Consider the following 25049-nt stretch of genomic DNA (forward strand, 5'->3'; position numbering starts at 1 on the left):
GCAGCTTTAAATCCCTGCCGCAGAAGCCGGTGCAGTCCGGCACGGTGTACTGGCTCTTGCCAGTACACCGGACCGGCTTACTTTCACCTCTGTCTTGCAGCCATTTCACCAAACCAGTGCAGCCTCCAGCATGGCCCCTTGGACAGAGCCATGTAGACATGGTTTATGTCCATTAAGGAATTAACTTCAGCTGGAGCGATATATGCTCTTTCTAACCCGACAGCCGCAGAGGAGTTTTGCATGTGTTGAACTAAACTGGTGCAGACAGGTTTATAGGAACACTAATGAGCCTGGCAAACATTACCATTTCCTGCTTTGTTAAGGGCTGGCTGTGCGGGTTCTGGCTTAGACATCACACTCTGCGATAGGCACCTCTAGCTAAGGCCCCAGCAGAGCAAAAGCCATAGACAAATTGGAGTTATTGAACATGTTTATGTCTCAGAAAAGGGACAGCTCCCCCCTCCAGGCAGAAACGCATAGCAGATAGATTTGTCAGAAAAATAATTTTATTCCATAAACAAAAATCACATCCACATACCGCTAGGAACATTCTGGTTTACGGGAAAACAGAGAGAGAGCTGCTCTTTGAAGCTGCGGCAAGGGCAGCACACAACTGGCTATCAGATAGGGAATAAATACTAGCTGCATTTATTGAGTAAGGTTTTGCTGAGGCAGAACTCCAGGCCCTGATGAGCAAGCAATCCCCCCCATAGTGCCCTTCCATCCTGGGCCGGGTCAGCTCACACCGCTCTTTGAGCGTTCTTGTGGGTTACGTTCCTGTGTGACTCTGAGATTGGGGTGGCCAAACTGCTGCTCACAAGCTACATGCGGCTCTTTTACAGTTCAAGTGCAGCTCTCGGAGTCCCCCATGTCCCCCTGTTCTCCACCTACCAGACTGTGGGGGGATGGAGGAGCTCAGGGCTTCTGCCCTGCAGCAGGGTGGTGAGGCTGTGGGCTTCTGCCCAGTGGGCAGAAGCCCCGAGTAGGTGCGCCTGGCTCTTGAAAGTCTGAAGATTATTGTATGCAGCTCAGAGGATCGGTAAGTTTGGCCACCCCTGGCATAGACCATTCCGAGCATATTGCTCCCCTCCGGGCAGTCGCACTGCTGAAGTGGAAGGCGCATGGCACGTAGGCAAGTTAGGGTTCTGCCTCTCCTGACAGTCATCTAAAGTTGGAAAGCCCAGAACGGAGGCACCAAAATCAGTGGGCACTTTTGAAAACTCAGGCCTGTGAGACTTGCGCCACAGGAAGTCCGTGGCAGGAGAAGCAGAACCCAGATCCTGCATCTTAACTACAAAAACATCCTTCTTCCTCCCAACTAGGCAGAGCTGGCAGTAGGAGAACCCCGTAGCTTGGATGATGCTTTTAGAGCGGAGTCGGGTCTCTGGATCGAAATCACATGCAAAGCTTCAAGGGGATCTTCTCACTTCCTCAGTGCAGAACAGGCCAGCTGGCCCTGCGAAAGCCACGCAGCGCACAGTACATCCTGACCTTCCCTTCCAGCACCGGACCGTTTTCATAAAAAACAGACCCATGCCCATTCTAGCAGTTATGAAGCAAACGCCTGCAACCCTCCCCCCCAGTTTTTGCTGCATCTTGTACAGACAAGTATATTGCTGGGATTGCCTTTAGCCTTTTTCGTGATCCAGAACTGCCCTCCTGTTAACTCCCCACGGGTCCCGGACACAGCCGGCGGCAGGCTTAGAGATGAAGAGGATACCCACAGGACAAGATCTTTTGAAGCAGAGACACATTCCTCCTGACCTCTGTCTGCCTCTGAACTTCCTCTTCTTAACAAGAAACCCTGAGACAAAGGAAAACTTGAGAGAAGGGAAGAAATAGCCAAAAAGAAAGAGAAGAAAAGAACTGTGTGAGATGAAAGAATGAACAAAACGAAAGAATGAAAAACAGGGCTGGGGCGAGGGAAGAAAGAAACTAACAACCAGATCAGACGGATCCCACTGCAGGAATTTGAACAGCCTAGGTGCAGCCATGTATCAATGATGCGTTTGAAGTTTAACTTCCACCCACAGTTCCATCCATTTCAGCAAGAAAAGGGAGAATTGGCCTCTGCGTAGTTGGCCTCTCTTCTCCCTCCACTTCCTCTGTTGGGAGCTCACTGTGCAGTTCATTGCTGTCACCTAGAAGAAATCACAAGGCAGGAGACCCTAGCACACAATTACTACCAGAGCCATGGCCTGGCCAAGCCAAGCACCCAGGGCAAACCATGGAGTGTGGAATAGCCTCACTACAGTCCTTCCCCCCACGTCCTTCCTCTGTTTGCCCATTCAGACTGTGAGCACCTTCTCAGAGCAGGGGCTCTCTCTCACTAGGTGTGTGCTGCTGTGCCCTCAACAACAGGGCCCTGATCCTGACCGAGGCCTCTAGACACTCACAATACAAATGATCCTCATCACCTAACTCCAGCAGCCGTGTGACTGCATGCAGTAGGGGCGGGTGGAGAGAAGAGGTGGAGTCCGTCACTGCTCCTCCTGTCCCCCAGCTGGTGCTGCTGGGACACAGCCCACTGAGCGAGGACATGGGGAAAATGGTGGCCTCTCCCACCCACAGACATTTTACCAAGCAGCTTGATAGGGGCAGCCTATTTCACTGTGCAGCGATGCGTCTCCCAAGCCAGGTGCTTACTCTCAGTAAAAGGGTAGCCATAACCAGCCTGGGCGCTGTTCCCGTTCACCAGGGCCGTCACTCGATGCACATTGGAGTTGCCAGTCGCCTCTTCTTCCTCCCTCTCCTCCTCCTCCTCCTCTTCTCCATCTGAATCCACCAGCATGAAGACATCATTTGAGTCTTGATTCCTGTGATCAGGAGGGCAAATGAAAGTGACTGAGAATGCTGCAGGGCTGCCCCTTCCCTCTTCCTTCCAGCCCCCAGCCTTCCTCCATTCCCCCAGGGGGCTACGGAATTGTACCGTTGTCTCTAACAGGCTGCTGTTAGTTATGGCTGCTTTGCCAAGTCCTGGACTCACGCCCTCAAAGTCCACGGGCAGCAATAGTGCTGATAGGGCTTTGCAGCTCGGCAGCATTTTTCATCCAAAGTCCTCAGAGTCATTTACAAACATTCATGGATAACCGGCGTGCCTCAGTTTCCCCACCGGTGAGGGGAGTACTTTCCCCGTTGCACAGGTGGGGAAACTGAGGCACGCCGGTGGGGAAGGAAATCACCCAAAGCCACACAAAGAGTGGACAGAACCCAGAAGGGGAGGGGGGAGAAACAATAAGCACTAGAAAAGGGAGCTGGAGTGAAGAACACCACGACCCCAGGAAGGTTCTTGTTTTGCTGTCACTTGGGGTTGGAGAAGCTATTTGTAAAGCAGAGAGGCAGCCTGTTGCTGCTTTTATTTACTCCCTACACTTGAAAGAATCAAGGCAGAATTGCCTTGTCTTCAGGGGGCGGGGGATGTGACTCAAACGCCAGGGCCTCTCCAGCAATCTCAAAGACACTGCATAACTAGACCAGCCAAGGAGTCTCCGGTACCTTATCCCTCCCTCTTCCCCACCACTTAGTTTAACCAAACGGCACTTTGTTAAAGAGCACGAGAGGAATTTACATTGGTGTTTCCTTCTCTAGAGGCAGCATATTCCCTCGGGTCAGCGTAACACGTGTGATCTCACCCCTTCTGGCGGCTGTGCCACAGGGGACAGAAGCCTGGCTACTGGCAATAGCTAACAGAGAGTCTCCATTAGCTCAAGTGACTCGGGCCTGTGGCTTTGGTCCTTGGTTCTGTGCAGGACGTGGCATCGTTACCACTGCACTCACCTTAGCCTATGATTTCAGTAGATACAGCTCCTACCTTGGGTAGCGTATATCCTGGCTACAACCGCAGCAAGTCTACCGGACAGCAGATATACCTAGGTTTGCACAGAGATTGGGGGAAGGAAAACACTCACCTGAATATGCTGCCTGGGGGGAAGAAGGGGGAAGGGAAAAAAAAGATTTAAGAGACCTTCATAAACGTGATTCCTCAGACAAAGCAAAGTCAGTTTCACGGTAAGATCATTTGCTGCCTTTGGCAATATTGTCTATTATACTGAACTGGGACTGTCCCAGGCAATCACCACGGGGACGCACAGCCCGGGAAGGTGCCGGAAAGCCTCGGGGAGGTGGTGCTGTCCCCCTGAAGCAGCAGAAGGCAGCTGTGGTCGGCTCAGAGACTGATGAGACAACAGCGTCAGATACAACTTTGCAGGGGAAGAGGAGGGAGGTTTAGCACAGGGGACACACAATCTCCAGTATTGCGAAAGGTCCCGCAGAGAGACAGCCATGCCATCCTCTCTTGGTCGGCTATGCAAGTGCCCCGCTCTCTGGGTACCTCTGTCCCTGCTTCCGAAGCGAACACCATTCCTATAGGGGCTAGGGGAAGGAGCCCGAGGTAAGGTGTGCCCATCAGTGGTGGACACAGGTTAGTGGGGTGGGGAAGGGCCCCAGGATTACAGGCTGGGGTAAAACTGAAGAACTGCACCAGGTCAGGTCTGGAGAAGCAGAGCTCCTATCTGTGTGCCTTGTGGCTGGGAAGGGCAGAGGGGATGCTGGGGGGGAGGGGGGGAGGGGTCTGTGTGCCAGCTCCTCTTACCGTTCAGACACAGGAGGGGGTTGTAGTACAAAATGATTCCGGAGATGACCAGAACTCCCAGCAGCAGCAGGACCACGACTGCTCCCACCACCCCGACTATGTTCACCGGCTCTGTGCGGAGGAGAGGAGAGACGCAGCAGCTCAGCCTATGGGATGGTCACTGGCTAGACACAGGTGATGGGGCCGGTCGCAGTGCTGCCCTGATGCCAATGGTTACCCTGTAACTGGCCTGCTCCTTCGGCGGGATGGGTGCATCGGGCGCCCGCTTGCCATCATGCACACACACCTCCTGCAGGTGAAAACCACGGCAGTGTGCCACGGGAACTGCCCCGGCCAGGCTCTGACTGGCTGCAGATTTCAGCACGTGCGTTCAATACAGCTACACAGTAATACACGCTGTCAGCCCCACGAAGGGACCGCACCAGTCACTCGGCTGACCCGTAAACGGCTTCTCTCACACATCAGGCCGGTTTTATAATCAAGGGTGGAAGAATTGTGTCATTTTTCACACCGATCCTGCTACCTCCGGCAACTGGACCCATTCACCAGACTAAGCTCGCGGCTCTGCCAGCCAGTGTCCACTGCCCACCCCCCCCCCCCCCCCCGCAGCTGGGAATGCTCCGATGGACAGAGGTACGTGGGAGACAACTATGAATGCACACAAATGAATGAGGCGTAAGCTCATCTCTCCCTAGGGTTTTACGTCTCACAGGGAGCCCTAGAGGAGACGAATCCAGGGCGGTACATCAGAGACTCACTTATTGCTCCTGTTCACGTCATGCTCCCTCTCCTCGCACCCTGCTTCAGCTCCCACGCAGCTGCAGCATTGCTAACTTACTCTTCACAGTGAGGGAAACATAGGCTTCCTTCAGCCCCACGGGGTTCTCAGCTTTGCAGACGTAGTAGCCTTCGTCAGCGTCGTGGGAGCAGTTCTGAATGGTGAGATTGGAGACGCTGCCCTCTTGGGTGACCAGGTACCTCCCCCCAGACTGGATCTCCACCTCTGGCTGGGAGACATTCCGAAGCCAGCTGATTCTCGCAGGGGGATTGCTCTCCATCACCTGGCACGTGAGGGACACGGTGCCACCCACAAAGCATGTCTTCAGTGGCTCGGTCGCCAGCGAAGGGGCCTCTAAACAGGGAGGGAGGAAGGGAGTTGAGAAAGAGGTTGAAAATCCTATAGGAAAAGGATCTTATGTTCCTAGAGCAACTTGCAAATGACTTCAAGTATGGGTGTATGTACAAGAACCCAGGATCCACAGTGACAGGCAGCCACTGCCCACCCAGATAATTAGAAGAGGCACAGGCCTGGGTCTCGGGAGATCGGCATTCAACTCCCAGCTCTGCCTTTTTTGACCTTGGGCAAGTCTCATAGGCCCTGGTTCCAAGCACGTAAGCACTTGCCCACCTTCAAAGTTAAGCACGTGCTTTGCTGAAACGGGGCCGGATCCCTTCCTTTGTGAGGCAGGGTGGCCTGATGGATAGAGCCCTGCACTGGGCCTCAGGAGCTCTGGGTTCTAGTCCCGGCTCTGCCACTGGCCTGCTGGGTGACCTTGGCCAAGGCACTACACCGCTCTGTGCCTTGGTTTCCCTATCCTAGTGCGCGCACACACACTGAAAATCCAGTCCCTTTATGGGATCTCAAGTTGGGCAACCAAAAAAATCGAGGCTCCCAACATCCCTATGGACTTTTTAAATTCTCAGCCCCGCTTCTGCAAACCCGTACGTGCCTGAGTAGCTGTATGCACGTGAGTCATCTCACGGACCTCCATGGAACTACTCGTGTCCATCAAGTTATGCCCAGGCGGAGGCTCTGGGCCACAGGCTCTGATCCCCGCTGCCTTGGGCCCTGCATAGCCATTTACTGTCGTGTCAAACGCTCCCATCCGGATTCGCTAGTGTCCCCCCTACTTTGCACAGCTGGAAGTGACCACAGGAGGTGCAGGCAGGGGAGAATCAGACTCCCTGGATGACTCCCTGCCCTCAGACCCGTGTCCGGGGCTCTCACTGGAGCCAAGCTGGCAGCCTGGCTCTCCACATGCACAGGTTCGTTAATGGCTAACCAGGGAGGGACAGGCTGACGCACTTATCTGCACAGTGCAAGTCGGCTCCGCTTTCTCCTGCTTTAGGATGTGGGTCCCGACACACTTGAACTTCTTCCCGTGGAAGAGGCGAGAGCTGCTCAGCGTTTCCACGTGGGTGTCCCCGGTGCCTGTTGCATTAACGACCCAGCTCGAATTCTCCAGGTCTCGCCCCTCTTCTGTCCACTGGAGGACGGGGTGCGGGTATCCCCCGGGCCAGTTACAAAACAACTGCAGCATCAACCCCACCTGGGCAGTTTGAGCCCAACACCTTGGGACCGACGGCGGGGGATCTAACAGCAAAACACAAGAGGTTAAAGACGCCTTCATCTCTGCTGAGATACACCATGCCGTGAACCCGTAACGGTGTCAGCACGTTAGCCTAGGAGGTATTAATCTTCCCCTAGCTCCTTTTAAAAATCTTATGGTTCTTCTCTCCTCCCACTTGTCTCAATACCCTCCCTGCTGTTTCACACCAGTCTTTGGGGGGCACGTGTGCTCTTTTCATAGCAGCACACAGCAACCACTGGAGACCCGGGACGAGGTCCCCAGCAGAAAAGGCAGTGGGGCAATCTCAACCCAGCCCTTACAGGGAGCAAGAAAGCCTGTCCCCCTAAACACTAGGCAGTGAACCATCCTTATGCTGTGCAGGACAGTTTTGGTTTTAGCTTGTGCGTTATCTGATGTTAATACAGCAGTACGTCTTAGCAATCACACCTTCGTCCTTCCTGATACATTGTGGTGCATACACCGTCCCTCGCGGGCCAGATCTCAGGCGTCATATATTCGCATAGCTCCACTGACTTCACAGGGGCTACATCAGTTTACACCAGGTGAGAATAGGGCCCGACAGCTTCAGAGCACTGTACAAATATTACTTGTCAGTAAATAGCATAGAAACAAGGTGGGTGAGGTTATATCGTTTATTGAGCCAACTTCTGTTGGTGAGAGAGACAAGCTTCTGAGCGACACAGAGCTCTTCTCCAGCTCTGGAAATTACCTTTCCCACAGCTGAGGAAGAGCTCTGTGTCGCTCCAAAGCTTCTCTCTCCCCAACAGAAGTTGGCCCAGTTGAAGATATTACTTCCCCCACCACATCTCTCTGATATCCTGGGACCAACACAGCTACAACATGGCAAATCGTAAATATCATAATCAAGCTTCACCCGTGAAACCGCTCACGTTTCACCCAGCGAGCGTGGGAAATGACAAGACTCTTGCTACACGCATTCAGTTTGACGACATGGCATGAAATTCGGTGCCGCACAAATGATCAGCATGTCCATTTCCAGTTGTGTGCAAAGCTGCACCAGGTCGATGATGTTAGACCCAACTCCAGCTCAGGGTGAGACTTGGGGCCCAGATCACCAAGATCATCCATTCGAACCTGATTTGGACAATATGCCTATCCTGGATCAGACTCACAAGCATGGTTGAGGCAGATTTGAATACAGAGATTCTAACCCACCCACCCCCTCCTCCCCTAGGAGGGTTCAGGGTTGAGGTTTACATTTGGACCCAGTTTTTTGTAGCAAAACGTTTTAAGAAGCAAAAGCCAGGATACCATTCCCGCTCTGATCACCCCCTGTGCTAACACCCAGACCTATTGGCAGGGAAAACACTGGAAAAGCACCCCCCCCCCATTCCTTTCACCAAGCCATAACACTGCCAACGCTCTTACGCACAGTAGACCAGGAGCTCCTTGGTTGATGTCTGACTTCTGCCACTGAGAGGGTTCCTTGCTGTGCAGGAGTAGTTCCCTTGGAAGCGCCAGGATAGATTTTGCAGGGTGTAGACGGTGGAGGAGCCATTGACTTCAGTAAACGTTTCCGGGGCCGAACTGGGCAGCTGGAAAGTCCACCCCATTGTGGGCTCGGGATGGGAGTTGCTGGTGCAGCTGAACATCACAGCGTCGCGTTTGTCTACGTACACCGTGCCATTGGGCAGTGTTGCGGCGGGGGAGATGCTGACAGTCACGCTGCTGGGGCCACCTGGAATGGGCAAGGAGAAACCCGAACTGGGGTGTGTAACAAAACAGTCCCCTCAAAGCAGCGTAAAGTGCTACCTTACGTCTAAGCAAAGCCTGCCCAATATTTAGCTGGGGAATGCGGGTTATCTGGGGTCCCCCCACAAGCTCTGAAGGGGTCCCCCCCGTTTGACAATGCCCGTGCATGCTGTGCGATCTACCTCCAATAGCTTTTAAAGGCCCTTTTAAAGGCTACAGCCCTGAGCTGGCAGGAGCCCCTATTGCCAGGCCGTGGGCAGCCAAAGCTTGAGTGCTTCCCAGTGCACCGGGCCAAGCCCAGCCCTTAGGCAGGAGGAGGCTGAACGTTGGCGCTCCACGTGGCCACAGAACAGCTTACAGGATGGGAGCCTGGGTCTTCGCAATGAGCCCCTGGGCCGAGATCCAGGCCTCCTCCGTTCCTGCCCGCCCTACTCTGCTTGCTGCAAGACGGCTGCATGTGCCAGCTCTGCTTTGCAGGCCAGATCAACGTACAAACTGCAGTTCAGCTGCGGGGGCAAATTCCACAATCCAGAGGACCCAGGGAACGTCATTTCTGGACTCCTTCCAGGGCTGTTGGTTTGAGAGCAACTGGGATTATGTTGGTTTATTATTTAAATAGCGAAAGAACTGAACGAGGGGACAGCAAGTCAAGAGCCATCTGTAGCCCCAGACTGCTACATTCGCAGGGGGGTGAGAGGATGGGGGGGTGGAACACAGGACGGGGGGCTGCTCCCAGCTGTTGCAAAGACTGGGGCTGAGTGTGCTTTCTCCTTATTTCCGGTCTGTAGTTTGTTTTCTTTAAGCTCCACATCCATTCACGTGTATTTTTGGCACTCAAACAGTAATCAAACAACTCCCCCTAGTAATAGTCTTGGGGATTTCAGGGTTAGCACATTGTGTTACCGTGCCAGCCTGCGCAACCCGACTCCTAATTCAACTCTATCTTTAGAGAGCAGTTGTCAACACAGGAGCTGTCAAACAAAGCCCGGCACTACAGTCTGCACAGGAGGGGGCCCAAGGGAAAGGAGATCTGAGGGCTGCTCTGTAGGGCATTTATCCAGTTGGCAGCAAAAACTGCAACAACAAACATAGTTTGCCAGCACCACCCCAAACCAGAGTTTAGTAAGGAGCGTCTGCTTCCTTTGGGCAGGAGTATGGACTAGGGTGTCAAACGATTAAAAAAATTAATCGTGATTAATCGCACTGAAACAATAACAGAATACCATTTATTTAAATATTTTTGGATGTTTTCCACATTTTCAAATATATTGATTTCAATTGCAACATAGAATACAAAGTGTTCAGTGCTCACTTTATATTTATTTTTGATTACAAGTATTTGCACTGTAAAAAAAACAAAAGAAGTAGCATTTTTCAACTCACCTGCAACTACAAGTACCTTAGTGCAATCTCTGTATCATGAAAGTTGAACTTACAAATGTAGAATTATGTACAAAAAAACTGCATTCGAAAATAAAACAATGTAAAATTTTAAAGCCTGCAAGTCCACTCAGTCCTACTTCTTGTTCAGCCAATCGCTCAGACAAACAAGTTTGTTTACATGTGCAGGAGATAATGCTGCCTGCTTCTTGTTTACAATGTCACCTGAGAGTGAGAACAGACGTTCGCATGGCACTGTTGTAGCCGGCATCGCAAGATATTACATGCCAGATGTGCTAAAGATTCATATACCCCTTCATGCTTCAACCACCATTCCAGGGGACATGCATCCATGCTGATGACGGGTTCTACTCGATAACAATCCAAAGCAGTGCAGTCCGACGCATGTTCATTTTCATCATCTGAGTCAGATGCCACCAGCAGAAGGTTGATTTTCTTTTTTGGTGGTTCGGGTTCTGTAGTTTTTGCATCAGAATGTTTCTCTTTTAAGACTTCTGAAAGCATGTTCCATACCTTGTCCCTCTCAGATTTTTGGAAGGCACTTCGGATTCTTAAACCTTGGGTCGAGTGCTGTAGCTATCTTTAGAAATCTCACATTGATACCTTCTTTGCGTTTTGTCAAATCTGCAGTGAAAGTGTTCTTAAAATGAACAACATGTGCTGGGTCATCATCCGAGACTGCCATAACATGAAATATATGGCAGAATGCGGGTAAAACAGAGCAGGGGACATACAATTCTCCCCCAAGGAGTTCAGTCACAAATTTAATTAATACATTTTTTTAACGAGCATCATCAGCATGGAAGCATGTCCTCTGGAATGGTGGCCAAAACATGAAGGGGCATACGAATGTTTAGCATATCTGGCACCTAAATACCTTGCAATGCCAGCTACAACAGTGCCATGTGAATGACTGTTCTCACTTTCAGGTGACATTGTAAATAAGAAGAGGGCAGCATTATCGGCTGCAAATGTAAACAAACTTGTTTGTCTTAGCGATTGGCTGAACAAGAAATAGGACTGAGTGGACTTGTAGGCTCTGAAGTTTTACATTGTTTTGTTTTTGAGTGCAGTTATGTAACAAAAAAAAATCTACATTTGTAAGTTGCACTTTCACGACAAAGAGATTGCACTACAGTACTTGTATGAGGTGAATTGAAAAATACTATTTCTTTTGTTTATCATTTTTACAGTGCAAATATTTGTAATTAAAAATAATATACACTTTGATTTCAATTGCAACACAGAATACAATAAATATGAAAATGTAGAAAAACATTCAAAATATTTAGTACAGTTCAATTGGTATTCTCTTGTTTAACCGTGTGATTAAAATTGCGATTAATTGCGATTAATTTTTTGGAGTTAATCGCGTGAGTTCACTGCGATTAATCGACAGCCCTAATATGGATTTTTCCATTGGGCTGGTTAGAGAGGATACAGAGCGTAGCAAACCTGGAGCCTCCCTTTCCTTTCTCTTATACGTGGAGTTTAGGCAGCAGAGTTAGGCTATATGCTATGCCCAGGGTTTGAGAGTGAGGTTTATTTTGCTCATAAATAGCATCAACTATGTACGCTAGGGAAAACGTTTACCCTGATGTAGAACTTGCCATTTGAGAGAGCTCACACCACTTTCTAACCACCGAGTCATTAAGCTGCACTGGTCCCTCTGCAGGAAGAATTACTATCCCCATTTTATAGATAGGGAAACTGAGGCACAGAGGTTAAGCAACTTGCTCAGAATCACACAGAGAGTTAGTGGCAGAGCCAGGCCCAGACTCTGATGCCCAGTTCCCTGCTCCATCTCGGGCTGATAATGGAAGGCTGCACAGGCTCAGCCAGAGCTCATTTGCATACTAGTATAAACAAATAGAACATTCATTTTCTATGACTCACCCACCTTATACAAACGTTCAGGGCAAAATAGCTGGATGCAGGTGAACTCCCCACCCTGCTTTGACCAGTCTCTATACTGCAAACATATCCTTTCTTGGGATTTGGCTTTATTGGTAACTCCAGTGACTAAGCAGAAGCCTCAGTACAAGCTTTCTTGCCAAAATTGGATGTTTCTAGTTGCAGAACTTCCTCTGTCCCAGATCCAAAGAGCCAATCCAACCTTTGCTGGAGTTAATATGAGTGAACCTGCCAGCATGAGTCATCAGAAACTACTCCACAGCTTTATTTAGGGTCCAAGTACCTGAGTTTAGGGTGACTCAGCAGAAAAGCACCACCTCTTTGTGCTGGGTCTTGGAATCTCCCGCCCGGACTAGTGTTCTATTAGCTTCTGAACGCCTGGCTTACATCAATATAACGCTACTAGCATCTAGACACATTTCAAAACAGCAGCTCGAGGACTGTCCTCACCTGTGATGATCAACGCTAATGACTAGCCCGTGCACGCGGGTCCACTTGCCCCACAAACATATTGTTAACTTACAATTAAGGGAGTTGAGCCACCGCTGATGCTAAAGTAAGTACGAATGTTCCAGGAGATTGGGTGTGCGTTTCCCCTCAAATCACACACCTCGGCACCACCACAAACACAGGACAACGGCGAAAAGCCAGAACTGAACTCCTATTGATTGCTATCGTTAAGTTCTCTCTGATATTTGGGACCTTTTCATTTAGATTTTAAAGCAGAAGGGACCATTCTGATGGCCCAGTCTGACGTCCTGGACCACAGGCCAGAGAACTCACCCAATCACTCCCGCGCCCTTCTGGCTGAGGTAGAGCGTCTCTTTTCGAAAGATACCCAAGCTCAACTGAAAGACTGCAAGCTATGGAGAAACTACCCCATCCCTCGGGAAGTTCTTCCAGTGCTTAATGAGCCTCGCTGTGGAAAATGTGCCCCTTGTTTCTGGTTTGAATTGATCTAGCGTTAGCTTCCAACCACTGAATCTCATTATGCCTTTTTCTGCTGGGTTAAAGCATTGTCTGCTATCAGAAATCTGGCCCTGTGTAGGTCCTTGTAGACAGTGGCCAAGTCACTCTTAACCTTCTGTTGGAGTCACTAAAAAGACTGAGCTGTCCATCACTCCTTATCCAACCTTTTAACAGGAAGTCCATGAATTGGGCCCCGTTTTATATATTTCATGTAAAACACCAAAACATCAACAAACAAACAACAACCCCCCCCCCCGTGCAATGATAATACAGACCATGTCTGCAGTGTTCGACCAAGTGTAAATAACTAAGGCTCACAAACAGCCCTACGAGGTGGTTACATACTTTTACAATTGGGAAAACTGAGTCACAGAAAGGTTGAATGACTTGCCCAAGATCACTGGGAATTAGCGGCAGGGTTGGGATTAGAACTCTAGAGTGCGCACTTCTCACTAACCCACATGCCGCAGCAGCTTTATTTCTTGCATTTGAATACTCTACAAATCAGCTGTTCATTTCAAATCCACGGCGGGGTTCCCTGCACTGCGAAGGGCCTCTCTCCCTATGTGACCTTTTGGAGCTTTGCTCTGGGCAAAATGGGTGCAGCAGCTCTCAGTGAGAGGAACACCCTGAACACAAACAGGAAATAAGGCTGAGAGAAACAATACAAAGGATACAATAACCTGTTCACAGCAGGTAACGAACAAGGAAGAAAGGAGCAAAGCTAATGCAGAACGTCACACGCAAGGGGACTGGAGAGCTCAAGAGGTAGCAGGATACAGACTCTTCCTCATTCCAGGCTACATCTTCATTTGAGTTGGAGCTGTCAATCCCAACGTCGACTTGGGTCGACGTGGGCGCGCTAGCTTTGGTTGCAGTAGCAGAGTGACTCCCCTAGCCGTACAATCCCGCCTGGGCCCCTAGGTACATACTCTGGCGGCTAGCCCATCTCACCAGTCATGCTGCTGTGGCCACGCTGCTATTTTTAGCACACTGGCTCCATCAAAGCTAGCGCAGATGTGTCTACACAAGGTGGACATTACTCCTCCAGCTCGAAGGCAGCCATGACCCTAGATCACAGCAGTATGGGCTGTGCAGCGGGGCATAGGAAAGTGGTGGTCACAGTCCAGGCCCGAGTGGATCAGAGTCCCCATTGCACCCAGTTAGGCTCGGCAGAGCGGCTAACAGTTATATCGGCAGACCGTGCTCCTCTCTAATCTCTAGAAGTGACTGTGGCAGAGTGAGAGGTGAGGCACATCAGCAAGTAACCGCAAGGGGCTGACGTCCTGCCTGCCTGTGCTGCAGGTTTTCTAAGCTTTGCACTCTTGTGCTGCCATCCCAGCACTAGATTCCCAGTTAGTGTAGGGCAAAACCCTGGCTGGAGGTCTAAGGACAGCCCTGCAGTGATCCAGCGGGAGTGGGGAGCAGATTCTGGAAACGGAGAGAAACTAAAACCCCCTTGCAGGTGTCCTAAATTAACCCTATATTTACACAGTGCCCTTCATTCCACAGGATTCCAACACACTTCCCAGACTACGCACACAGGAACCTTCTCCAGTGAAATGCAGCCACTTCTGGGGAAGAACCCAGTAGCCATTTAACAATGCCCAGCACTACTGCATAACAGTTCAGGACAGGGATTTAAAAAAGAATTCTGTCCAGAGCTGAAGCTTCAATTTCAATCCGCAGAATACAATTACCCCAGCTACAATTTGGCCAGGAAACAGGCCCATTGGATATTTAACAGGCAGGTAGGACCTTGGTTTTATTTCTCATCGCCCACAACCCCACAGGGCACTGGTTCAATACTGACTCAGTGGGAAGAGGGCCATCTGCTGAATGACCACCACCATGTCCTGCAGCAGCCTGTGTTTTGCTGTCCAAGCACCAACCAATCTGGCTTAGCCGGAGCAGTCTACGAGGATGGCAGCCCAAGGTGGGATGGCTGCCAGCAGGAACGCATTCTCCATTTCAATTATGCAAGTGGCTTTGCCTGTCTCCCGACCGTTCACATCCCCTATCGTGCCCTGGACTGAGCTATCCCTGCCTCGGCCCAGACACGTCAGGGTTTCCTTACTATTGTTCAAAAGGGACAGATCTCTGCGGAGGGAGACCGTTTAGCTACACAAAGCGGCACCTGTGACTCGCACGGGCACGGAACCGGGGAGAGCCAGCAGAAGTGAGACAATGAGAGCCCGCCTATGGCTCCAACATCATAACCTGTTTCTATTCAGCTTAAATAACCCAAAGGGTAACTTGGACTCAGAGAGAGGGAAAGCAAGTGGCTCAGGGGCTGGGGGTGGGATAAAGACCCTCTCCCCTTCAGGTGGGTGGTTCGATCTCAACCCCGAAAGTCATTCCCATTGGAGGGCACAGGGCTGTCTGTGGCTAGTATTTACCACCCTCGAACGGGGGTGCCCTGGAGGTGAGGTTCCCATTTCACACGTGGCCTCCTGCACAGCTGCTTTGGCAGGCCACATCTGCAGGCCAGGCCAGGGCTCTGAGATGGCACCAAGCAATCTCTCTCTCAGGGGCTTGGTTGCCTGGTTCTTGCTCACATGCTCAGGGTCGGATTGCCATGGGGGGGAGGGGGAGGAAATTTCCCCCCAGGTCAGATTGGCAGTGATCTTCGGGGGGGGGGGAGGGGTTCGCCTTGCTCTGCACCCTGTGGGTGGGGGTCACTTGCCAGGATTATCTGGGTATCTCTCGTTTAATCATTTCCCTACAATTGCAGGGGCTTCGGGCACAGGCACACCTCAGTCCCTCCTAATCTCTGCCCATGGCATGGAATAGTCTAATCTCCTGGGGGTCCCGTTTCCTTCCGTCTCACTTCAGTTGTTGGGTTTAGCGTGTGGGCGCTGGCTGGTGTAGACGGCCCGTGATGTACAGGAAGTCAGACTAGGTGAACTAGCGGTCCCTTCTAGCTTTAAACTCTAGGACTCCGTGAGGTCAAGCCCCTTGCAGCTACAGGACACCGCATGTCGAGGAACTCACTGGCTACCAGGAGCTGGACTCTGTGCTCTCGGACGGTCTCGTTCAGCACTTCCTTGCAGGTGTAATTGCCCCCGTCCTGCAGGCGCAGCGCTGAGATGTGCAGAGAGCTATTGTCCACCAGGGACAAGCGGGCATCTTCGGGCAGCGTGGCGTTGGAGGAGAAGAGTGGGGGCACAGCGCCAGGGTCACCGTGAAACCAGTCCACCTCGTCCGCTCGCTCGGACACATTTCGGCACATGAGGACGACACTCCTTCCGGCCTCCCCGACGATCACCTCTTCTGTTCCTGCACAAAGAGAAAGAGAGCATTAGAACGTGCCCCATCCCCCATGTTCTCACCACCCCTTTTGGTGGCTGGCAGGTGCACCCCCCTGGGCATCACAGCAAAGGATTTTCCATCCCCCAAGCCATGCACCAAAGAGGAAGCTATCTCGTTCATGAAACAAAGTGGGGGCTAAACCCCTGACTAAGCAGGGGGCCATCTAAGGTGCCACATATGGGGCACTCTGCTGGAAGAACACTGGGACCACCCTGGTCACTCACCAACAGACCTGTCCTAAAGCATGTTTCCCTGGCTGCTGAGTTTCTGCCCACCCAAATCCCCTTCCAAATCTGCATCCCTGTTTCTGCTCAGTTGCACAAGGAGCTGTCTTTGGGTCTCTATCTCAGTATCCTTTGCAACAGCTGCCACGGTGCTTCCTTTGAAGCATTGCTACAAACCAGCGCAAAGGTTTCTGGGATGCATTTGGCAGCTAAAGATGCCTAGTGCTGACAAGTGAGCAGAAACAGGGACCCCACTTGGGCTGAAAATGAAAGACACAGGGCTAGCTGCTCCCTCCCTCCCACCAGCACGGCGAGCAAGGGATTTGTGAGGAGCCAAATCTCATCTGGGCTACTGGGACCAGTGCATCGAGAGCCAGCAGTGACTGGAGTCTACATTTATCTGGTCTGAGTAGGGCTCAAAGTCACTAACCCATCTCAGCATTCACAGCCACCATTTCCTTGCATCCTCCTCATTTTCCTCCTTTATAGCAGCTCCAATTGCAACACTCATCCACTGGTGGGGGAAGTCAGACAGTCTCCGGTAAAAGTGCAATAATATTGCTCCAGAATCAGTAGCAGTTGGAAGACGATAGACGTCACCCAGTCCTCCCGCGGACTGTCCTCATCAACCTCTGACCAGAGCTCGGCTTGCTTGGCCCGAGGCCAACGCCAGCGAGCAGAACGCCCATCAAGACACTGTATTCCAGCAGCAGACCCAGTGCTGAACCCCAAAGCAGGCCAGGCTTGGATCAGAGGAACGCTCAGAAAACAGGCCTTGGAATCTGGCTTACCCAGGCCAGGACTCCTGGTCTAACACCAGGCAGGTGGTGACCATACCACTAAAACTGTCTCTACATAGAATGCCTTGCTACTTGCATAATAACAAGGAGGGGGGGGGGGGAAGGGAAAGAACAGATGATCTGGTAAAAGTCTCTCCTGTTTGTGCTTTACTGGAAGCCCTGATAACATATCTCACAGCGCAACTGCTACCAGGCTGGAGCGGACAGAACAAGGAAGGTGAACTGACAAGCATGGTGTTGTGTTTGTTCTTTCCCATGCGCCCCGTGCTCCAGAGGCTATATATATCAATAGTTAATCACTCGTCAACACTGGTTGGAGCTTGTTTTGCAAACACGTCCAGGGCAGCAGGGAGGAGCAGGCTGCGGGAATGGTCCAAGTTAGCCATAAATCACTGTGCTTGTGGACTCAGCACAGAGCCCGAGCCAGAAGAGCTGCGTTCCATTCCCAGCCCTGCCGTCCACTCCCCTTAGGCCAGTAGCTAACGGCCCGATGCTGAGACGGGCCGGGCACTCTCCCATTCCACTGGATCAGGGCTGCCCGTGGAGAGAGCACTGGACGGCGACCCTGGAAACCTGGGCTCTAGTCTCAGTGCTGCTACTGCCCTGCTGTGCGAATTCATTTGCCCTCTCTGTGCCTCTGTTTCTCCTCCCACCCTATTTCAGTATGAAGCTCCCCAGGGCAGGGGCTGGCTAACCGTACGTATCAGTACAGGGCCTAGCACAGCAGAGTTCTGATCTTGGTCAGGCTCTCTAGGCACTACCAAAATACAAGTAGATCAACCAATAACAGCAGCAATGAAGTCAATAGGAATTGCAGGTGAAATTCTGGCTCTGAACCTTCCTGTGCCTCAATTACAAACAGGGGATATAGCACCATGTACCCATTTTGTGACGCGCTGAGATCTATGATGAAAAGTACTCTCCGTATTATCAGACTATTTGTAATAAATCATAGTAGCTTGCTCTGATATAGCTCTTCTCATCCAGCTCTCTCAAACCCCTTTACAGAGGATAGTTCTCCCCATTTCACAGATGGGAAACTGAGGCACCAGCAGGGAAAGTGACTTGCTCAGAGTCCTGCAGCAGAGCTGGGCACAGAACCCCAGCCCCCCTGCGTCCCAGTTCAATGCTTCATTCACCGCTGCCTCCTGTAACACTTTATTGTTTGGTCTAGGAGAACTATAGCTACTTCTGCATTTTGATGATACACAGAAGTACACAATTTGGTTGTTTAAAAAAGGGTAACTATACAGTTTTAATAACAGAAATGCTTTTCCATGAGGCCACAGGAATTGTCCTGGCAGTCAAACAAGACTCATGGGGAAGTTTCCAACAGCTGTGTAGCTTTAAGAGAAAATTCACACACTTTTTCCTGTGCACTCAGTGTTCATGCAAGAGAGCTTGACAACGCTGGGCACTGAAGTTTTCGCTGTATTTACTGCATGTGCAGTGGTAATGCCACCTTCCTCCATACTCCACATCCCTCCCCTGCAATGCTTCCCAGCGTGGGAGTATCCATGACCCCTTCAATCCTCAGCTTCTCTGCTGAGACTGACTGGCAGATGGCCAATTAGTGCCAGCTAAGGAGGTGACTTTTTGGGTGTTGTAGACACCTGTCCAATAGGAGCTGGACAGAGATCTAGAAAAGAAGGATGGTCTGGTGGTTAAAGCTCCGGACTACGACCCAAGACAGCTGCATTCTATTCCTGGCTCTGCCACAGACTAACATGGGCAGCTCACGTCACCTCTCTGTGCCTCAGCTTCCCCACCTGTACAATGGGATTAATCATACTTCCCTACCGCACAACGCGTCGTGAAACCAAACCTAGCCACAGGTTCCAGAAGCGGAGTCGGACACTACAACAGCCCCAGATACCCGAGCGCGGGAACGCGGCGCTCCCAGCTCTGCCACGGCCCCGGGAAGGCGCCCTGCCTCAGTTTCCCCAACCTCTACAAGCGGAAACCCGAGACTTTGCCCCGCTTTGCACAGCGCTCTCCCGAGGAGCGCGGCTGGAGGGTTACCGCAGCCGGGCAGGGCTAAGGAGCAGAAGCCGTTTGACTTTTCAGCTGCCTCGCTTCCCCCGGAGGGGCAGGTCCTACCCGGCCGCCCTGCAGGTGCTGGTCAGCACAAACCAGGCGTCGGGCCCAGAGCCGTGCCCCGGGAATAGCGCGTCACACATGCCGCCTGCTCCGGGCCGGGCAGAGGAGGGGCCCTTCCCCCGCCGGGCCCTGCACAGCCCCCGGCAGGCTGGAGGGGCCGAGGTGCAGCGCCGGACACAGCGCTGGTTAGGTGCGGGCAGGGCACGGGCCCCTCTCCGCCCAGCCCCGGGGTCCGCCGCCCCCCTGCGCCCGAGCGGCCCCCGGTACCTGCAGCGCCCCGGCCCGGCGGCAGCCGCCAGAGGCAGGCGGCGAGGAGCAGCGCGGCCGGGCTCCAGCCTGGGACCCGCATCTGGCCGGGCGGGCGGACACAGAGACGCCGCGCAGCGAGTGCCCAAGCCGGCCAAGCCGCCAGCCAGCCCCGGCACTGCCCGCTGGGGGCCGGGACCAGCCCCGCCCCGCCGGAGCCGCCCCGCCCGCCTCCCTCCCTCTCTCCCCCCGCGCCCGGTCTCTCGCCCGCCCCGAGCTCCGAGCCGAGCAGGGGGGCCCGATCTCAGCCCTGGGGGGAGCGAGCAGCGCTGGAGGCTGGAGCACGAAGCCCCCGACTCTGTCCCCGGCCCGCTGGGAGGCGGCGAAGCGGAGCAGAGTGTCATGGAGCTGGTGAAGCAGCTTGTGCTACCTGGACTCCCCCGTCCATTCCCAACTCTGCCACGGCCTGCCCGGGTACCCCGGGCGAGCCCCCGGGTCCCCGTCGGTGGGGCCGGTCGCTGGGGTGCTCGGGGCGAGCCCTCGGGTCCCCGTCGGTGGGGCCGGTCGCTGGGGTGCTCTGGGCGAGCCCTCGGTCCCTGTCAGTAGAACTGGGATAACACCACTTGGCCACAGTGCTCTAATGTTCTAGTTAAAGGTGCTCCATAAAGGTACAGTATGGTTGCTATTGCCTCTGGGACTGTGTCAGGCACTTTCGGGGGAAAGGACTCAGTGGTCTAAGAGGCCTTTTCTCTCTCAGTAGCACCTACTGCTCCCAGTCACAGATCAGGGCCCTGTTGGGCGTTCCTGCCCCTGCCCCACAGAGCTTACAGATACCTTCTAGGATCCCAACAGAGCAGCAAGGAATGTACTAGAAATTCCTCTGATGCTGAAGCAGCTCTGCTGGATAGGGCCCTGGAAGGGTAGTCAGCATTATAACAGTGCTACGCTGAAGATGTGCATGTGATGCAGGACAGTGAATAATTAGCACTCCCTCAGTCTCTCATTAGTGCCTACCACCGTGCATCACACCGGCCCATGGATTGTCTTAGATCTGCACATACAGCTCTCACCAACATCCGTAGGAGCTCCAAGCCCAGAACTTGGATAGCACTCAGCCCTAAGGCCCTGAGTTGATACTGCTGCATCTTTTCCGAGCAGTAGCAGATTCAGGGCTACCCAGGGGGTCAGCTTCTCACTGGAAGAGGGAGTAGCTGGCAGGACCCTGAGGATGTTCTGTTTACAGAAGGCTGCTAACATTGCAGAGAGGTGGCCAAATGCCCACACGGGCAATTGCACCTCCACAAACCCAGCTCAGGCACCACAGAAGAGCACTGCCCTATTGGCAAGGAACAGCTCCCTTCTCTGTCTTCCTTGGTGCCTGTCCCTTGTTCAGCTCACGCTGTCTGTGCCGCTCTCCTGCCTGCACCCTTCCCCTGGAAAACCTCGGGGGTGCCCACACTAAACATGGATTAGTTCATGAGCCTGCTTTTGTGCAACTGCCCTGCAAGAGAAAGGACCTCAGAGAGGTCTGACCATGTTCAGTGCCCTGGGGGCTGGCTGCAGAAACAGAGAGTTTCATCCACACAGTCTCCTTACTGATACTCAGGTGTGTTCTCCACACTGGCCATGATCTTCCCTTCCTCCTTTTCTATGGAGCGTTTCCTACTGAGCAGTCATATCATGCGCTCCTCATATGCCTGCCTCCCTGCACACTTTGGCCATGACAATCCCGGGCCCCGCCCTGCTCACAGGTGTTTTGTAGTCATGCTCTACCTTTGTGTCAACTGCTTCTGCCTCACTGATCTGCTTTGTTTATCTCTCTTTGTTACCTCTCAAAGGTTTCATAGCAACAGCCTGCGCCCTGGTTCAGCTCAGAGATTAGACGCCAGGCACAGACCTCGGGGGAGAACAGGCTTGGAACAAAGAGCCACACTAAAGACGCCCTGAGGGCACGGCAAGGGTCCTCATGGTTTGTGAGCAGAGGGCTACAGTGCATAGGCCCAGCAGTGGATGTGCTGGCCCTGGCTGACTGTGGGGCTCAGCACATGAGCTGTGAGGAATGTACCAGGGAATAATGATTCTGCTGGCTGCACCTACTTGTACAGATAAAAGAGAAAGTAACCATCTGACACGAAAGGAAACAGGCTGGGGAGGTAAAGGGGACACAGAGCTGCACAGAAAGACAAAGGGTCAAATTCACACCTGCTGGTAAGTGGATGCACCTCCACTGACGTGTATTAAGTTGCAATTGCTGATACCAGGGCTAAATGTTGCCCAAAGGTTTCATTCTGGGGGGTGCTGAGGTACAGAGAAAACTACCTCGGGGTTAAGGGGAGTCAAGGCCCGATTTTCAGAGGTGCCGAGCACCTGCCGTTGCCACTGATTTCAACTGAGATTGTGAGTATTCAGCCCCTCTGAAAATCAAGCTCCGAGAGTGAAATCCAGGCCCCGCTGATGTTCAATGCGGGGTTTGCCACCGAATTCATTGGAGCCAGGATTCCCCCCATCCCCCGAGTCCCAATCCTCCCCCCATCACACACAGGCTTTGGGAGAGAAGAACAAACTTCATGGAGTCAACAGCCAGAAAAACTGCTTGGAAGGATGAAGATAAAAATAATAATAATAAACACAAATTAAAATACAATAAGGCTCTCAAGTGCAGAGAGAAAAATCAAGCTGGAAAGCAGCACAGAAGAAAGAAAGGGAATGGAACAACAGAGCCAGGAAGAAGAGGCAGCAAAATGAAAGGTGAACAAGGGAAAGAGATGGAAGCAGGAGAGAGGAAAAGGACCCAAAGGAGAAAGTAAAGCCCAAAGAATAAGAACTGAGAAAGGTAGACCTGTTTGTTAAAATCAACAGCAGAAATGTTAGAGGAAAATGTCCCAAACCGATACTGGGTGGACGTAATCCCCCCTACATTGCTAACTGCCAAGCTGAGACCCCCCCCCCCCCACAGAAAGCAATCTCCAGGCTGACGGTATTGCTGGCTATGTCTTAGATGGGGGGTTGAGGAACTTTTTCACAGAGCGGAGCACATCTTAGGAGATACTGTCCTATGCATAATCAAGTAAAACTCTTGTGGCAACTACAGCGATTGCTCATATAGAAGAGTAATATTAGCAAAGGATTTATGTATTCGTATCCTCTTTTAGTTCTGTTTATCTCTGGGAGTTAGCACAGTATGACCAGCCCGCTCCCCAAGAGCCATCAGGCCACAGTTTGGGAACTTCTGATTATTAGTGCCGAACAAGCAAGCCAGAACCACATGGTGGTTTCCTCCAGATCAGCTCAAAATCTGTTGCCCCAGCACCTACCTAGACGGTGCCATGGTATTTATGGAGCTGTCTTTTGGATGAGGCACAAGACCAAGGCTAGGATTATTTGAGTCTTTAAAGGTCTCCTGCATCTTTTTGCAAGAGTTGGAGGTATTTGATCTGGTATCTTGGCTAAATCCCTATGCAGGTCATCTTGCCTACCCACACGGGCTCTGCAGCATCAGTTGGATAAGATCAGGGGTGCTGGAACGAGCGGTGCTGGGAGTGCAGTAGCACCCCAGTTTGAAGTGGTTTCCATCATATACAGGGTTTACAGTGTGGTTCAACTCCTCCAGCGCCGCGGGATAAAATAATCTTCAGCCCCAATCTGAAACTGTTTGTTACGTGTCACAGCCAGGATTACAACTTGGGCTCCCTACTTCCCACATCTATGCTTAAAACTACAGCCTCCAGATCAGGAGTCACAGCAGCAGAGCCAAGGCCTCGCCTATGAAACTTGGGAGGAAACCAAGCCTGAGACCTCAGTCCTGCCCTCTGTTACACTGGTGTGGGGAATGGGCAAGAGGACATAGGGAGCTCCAGAAGTCTGCCTTCCCTCCCCCAATCCCAACAGTGCAGGGCAGGATCCAGCCTCAGGGCCGGATCCAACTCCCAGTGACTTCAGTGAGAGCTGGATCAGGCCCTCAGCACAAAAGAGGAGGTGAGCGTCAGGTGCATTAGGAGGTGAGCCCAGCAGCTGCCTGCCAACATGTCTCTGAATGGGGGTGTGGGTAGGTTAGGTGCACGCCTATCCCTTCCAGTCATCTGGGGTGCGAACAGCCCTCCTGCTCCCAGCCCCGGGCCGGGAATTGTTGAAATTATTAATAATGTTTGAAACGATTAATATTGATAATGGAAGCCACCAAATACTAACTAATTTAACCATAAACTCCTTTATTAAATCCAAAGGCCAAAATGGTATTTATACAATTGCTCTAAACATGCCTAAAAAGCCTAACTAATAAGTAATGTACACCTCTACCCCGATATAACGCTGTCCTCGGGAGCCAAAAAATCTTACCGCGTTATAGGTGAAACCGCGTTATATTGAACTTGCTTTGATCCGCCGGAGTGCGCAGCCCCACCCCCCTGGAGCGCTGCTTTACCGCGTTATATCTGAATTTGGGTTATATCGGGTCGTGTTATATTGGGGTAAAGGTGTACTACATCCAAACGGTAACAAAACGTTTATACGCATTTGATCAAGATACTTACAAATGGGCTAAACCCAGGGTGCTTCGACCCCTATTGGTTGGCTCCAGCGTGGTCAAGGAGGTACTAATGAAACCCTTTAACAGTTTGCTTTTTATACACTTTAACAAACAAGTGATGTCACTGCCTTTACTGACTTCAACTAAAAGCCACTTGAGACAATTCATCCTTATTTCCAGTCTTAATCCAGAGAAGATTTACAGCCTCCTTTCTTCCTAAGGCCTTTCCTTTCTTGCCTTCTCCCCCACCACCTGTTGCTTACCAGCAGGACAGGGGGAAGGTTTGGGCTTGTTTCTTTTAAGATAATTTTTCTTTATTTTGTTACTACAGCTCTTTTACTTTATTATTTACTTTTGGAACCATACATCCTTCCCATACTTCACATAACACTACTTACTCTGCCCACGGCCTTCGTTTACTTGCTGATTGGGGCCTTTTCCTTACTGGCCATGAACTATAAGGTGCAAGTGTTATTTTCTTAACCAAACTTTAGTTCTTTAATTTTACACTTATCCTACAGGAACCCTGCCCTCTGCCGGCATCATCGCCATGGTGGAGGATACATGGGGCTACATCTCCACTCCCCATCGCTGAGCTGGCCAGGGCGAAGGGGCTAAACTCTGATACAGAGACTGAGGGGCTGGAGGTGAAATTTACAACAAGAGAGATTCTTAATTTGTCAATTTCACAGCAAAGGGAACAGCAATCCTTGATCATTGCAACCCCGGCCCCTAGCTGCCTAGCTCATCCCAGACAGTCATTAACTGTTAACCCTCCAGGATACAGCACTTCCTTACCAAAAGGGCCAAAGTGAGTAAGTCCTCACTTAACGTTGTAGTTATGTTCCTGGAAAATGCGACTTTAAGCGAAACGATGTTAAG

General features: G+C 51.7%; 1 protein-coding gene across 1 annotated transcript; it reads right to left on the reverse strand.

Annotated features, from left to right (window-relative positions):
- Nucleotides 1–991: 991 nt before the first annotated feature.
- On the reverse strand, nucleotides 992–19813 carry VSIG10 (V-set and immunoglobulin domain containing 10). Its single transcript, XM_026661237.2, has 9 exons — nucleotides 19664–19813; nucleotides 15955–16239; nucleotides 8357–8662; nucleotides 6678–6965; nucleotides 5430–5723; nucleotides 4592–4702; nucleotides 3909–3921; nucleotides 2647–2816; nucleotides 992–2141 (listed from the first exon to the last, which is right to left on the reverse strand). The coding sequence occupies exons 1-9, from the start codon at nucleotides 19743–19745 to the stop codon at nucleotides 2017–2019; spliced, it is 1674 nt and encodes a 557-aa protein (XP_026517022.1). The 5' UTR covers nucleotides 19746–19813; the 3' UTR covers nucleotides 992–2016.
- Between the last annotated feature and the right edge of the window lie 5236 nt (nucleotides 19814–25049).

The sequence above is a fragment of the Terrapene carolina genome, unplaced genomic scaffold, assembly GCF_002925995.2.
Source record: "Terrapene carolina triunguis isolate 2854851 unplaced genomic scaffold, T_m_triunguis-2.0 Scaffold951, whole genome shotgun sequence".
NCBI lineage: Eukaryota > Metazoa > Chordata > Testudines > Emydidae > Terrapene > Terrapene triunguis.